Source organism: Oryzias melastigma, linkage group LG19 (genome assembly GCF_002922805.2).
Source record: "Oryzias melastigma strain HK-1 linkage group LG19, ASM292280v2, whole genome shotgun sequence".
Lineage (NCBI taxonomy): Eukaryota > Metazoa > Chordata > Actinopteri > Beloniformes > Adrianichthyidae > Oryzias > Oryzias melastigma.
Window position 1 is genome coordinate 13041126 of NC_050530.1, and position 1999 is coordinate 13043124.

At 41.0% G+C, this 1999-nt stretch overlaps 1 protein-coding gene across 1 annotated transcript in view; it reads left to right on the forward strand.

The window, feature by feature from the left end:
- The window catches only part of LOC112154119 (proteasome activator complex subunit 4B), a 42401-nt gene that overhangs the window by 7360 nt on the left and 33042 nt on the right, over positions 1-1999 (forward strand). The window contains exons 4-6 of the mRNA XM_024284775.2: positions 874-918; positions 1067-1216; positions 1576-1639. Of these exons, the coding sequence (XP_024140543.2) occupies positions 874-918; positions 1067-1216; positions 1576-1639 (259 nt within the window). The remainder of the gene's footprint in view (positions 1-873; positions 919-1066; positions 1217-1575; positions 1640-1999) is intronic.

Here is a 1999-nt window from a genome sequence, read left to right on the forward strand (position 1 = left end):
TTTATGATAAGAAAAATGATTTATGAAAGTGACTTTGTAATGGAAGCCTATACTAATGGACAATTATTGAATATTTGTTGTTTCTACTGCTAATTATTGGGGGTCACAGATTCTGGCAGGCTGGATCAGCAGCAGCCTGAGAGAATTCGTACCCCCTAATGTTTTACATTGATTATGTGGCAAAAAAAAAAAAAAAAAAATTCTGACATGACAGTAAACTCACAAAAACCCCCGAATAAAATATGTCATAATTCTCCACCTTCTTTTTACAGTTGTTGAGTGTTACAAAATATATCAAAGATACCTGAGACTGGGGAAACACATTCTGGCAGGGGGAACGTATCTTGGCACAACACCTGTCAGCAATCGTCCTCATTGAAATTACACCAAAGCTTCACTAAAAAGGGCTCAGACAAGGGATGGATGACTGTGTTGCCATGGATTCGCTTGGTGTTTGGGTCACCTGATGCTTTTCTGTAACACACTTTCAAGGTGCACACAATACAACCAAAGTGCAAGCTGTTTGTCAAGGATTAAAATATGAGAAAATATATAGATTTCTGGGTTTTTGGTTTTGTTTTTGTCCCATCGGTTCCTCAAACATCTTCATGAAAAAGTCACTGCTGCAGTTCAGGATTTGTTGGTGGTCTCAGGTGCTGAAGTGTCAAATATTTTTACTGCAGTCAACATAAATAGAGACAAACATGTGGATCTATTGACAGTTTCCCTCTGGTATGACATGCTTGTTTCTTGAGTGTATTGTTTTTCTGCTTTGCGTTTGAAACAGTTGGTCAGCTATAATGAGACATCTACTTGACAACTTTTTTCCTTATCTTTTATTTAAGCAAACACTTCTTTCTTCTTTTTCTGCAGCTCAGTGGACCACATTTTGAAGGCTTTAATCAAAAGCTGCAGACTGTGAGTCTCGTCCGCTGTGATCATTTAAGCCGCTCGTGTTTCTCTCTGATCTTCGCTCGAGCTCCGTGCTGTAGATCAATCTGTTTTTGTCCACATCTGTTTGCGCTCATGTACGTTTTTTTTGTGTGTTGGTTGGATTGGTTGCCAGGTATTTCCCTGCGACCTCTACACAGGAGATGCTTGATGAGTGGCGCCCCCTACTGTGTGTGTTTGACGTGGTGATGCAGAAGGCCATCAGCAACATGGAGCTGTTCCTGCCCACCATCATGCCCCCCGAGGAACACAGCCAGGGCTTCCAGTAAGTGTGGCCAGCTGGAACGGCTCTGTTTAGAAACAGCATTGTGTGCCAGGTGCTGCATGTCTACATCCACTCAGGGTTTAGACAGTTTACACAAAACCTATGGAAACCAAACAAGTTTCGGTGTCAAATACTTTATTTTATTCTACTTTTACTGATGTCTGGAATGTTTTCTTTATTTAATCCAAGTTTTTTGGAATCAATCTGTGAAGTTTCCACTTCGCATTACCTCAACCTTTTTAATTAATTTGTTAATATCTCACTCAGAGGAGAAAGTGAGTTCATGTTTTTGTCTGGGATTGGAGATAAATTAGGGAGACTTTCGCCTCTGGTGTTTTATTGTGTGTGTGTTCTTTCAGGTTGTGGTTTCATGAGCTGATGAATCTGTGGATGGCCGTGCAGAATCAGCCGAGCTGGGAAGGGGTGAGACACAAACGCCGCTCCAATCTTGTAATCCAAACAGTTAGCTGCCTTGATTTGTACATTCTTGATGTCACTCCAAATCTACATGAACTTAAAATTTGATAAGCATTTCACATCTCAAGTTTCTTTGAGAAAAAGGGATGCTGAGCAATCGACTTCTGTTTTCTTAAAAATAGATGGAGTAGTTTGGACTGACTCTTTTTAAGTTTCCCCGTCACGATGACTGAAATGTTGTTGAAATGTTGCCGGTTTCCACTCAGCGTGAAGATAAGATTTTCCACTCGCGCTTTGCTCTGCTTTTATTCAGCCTTCAGGCCCAAGCCGTTCTGGCTGAGCAACCCCCAAACATCTCCGTTTTTT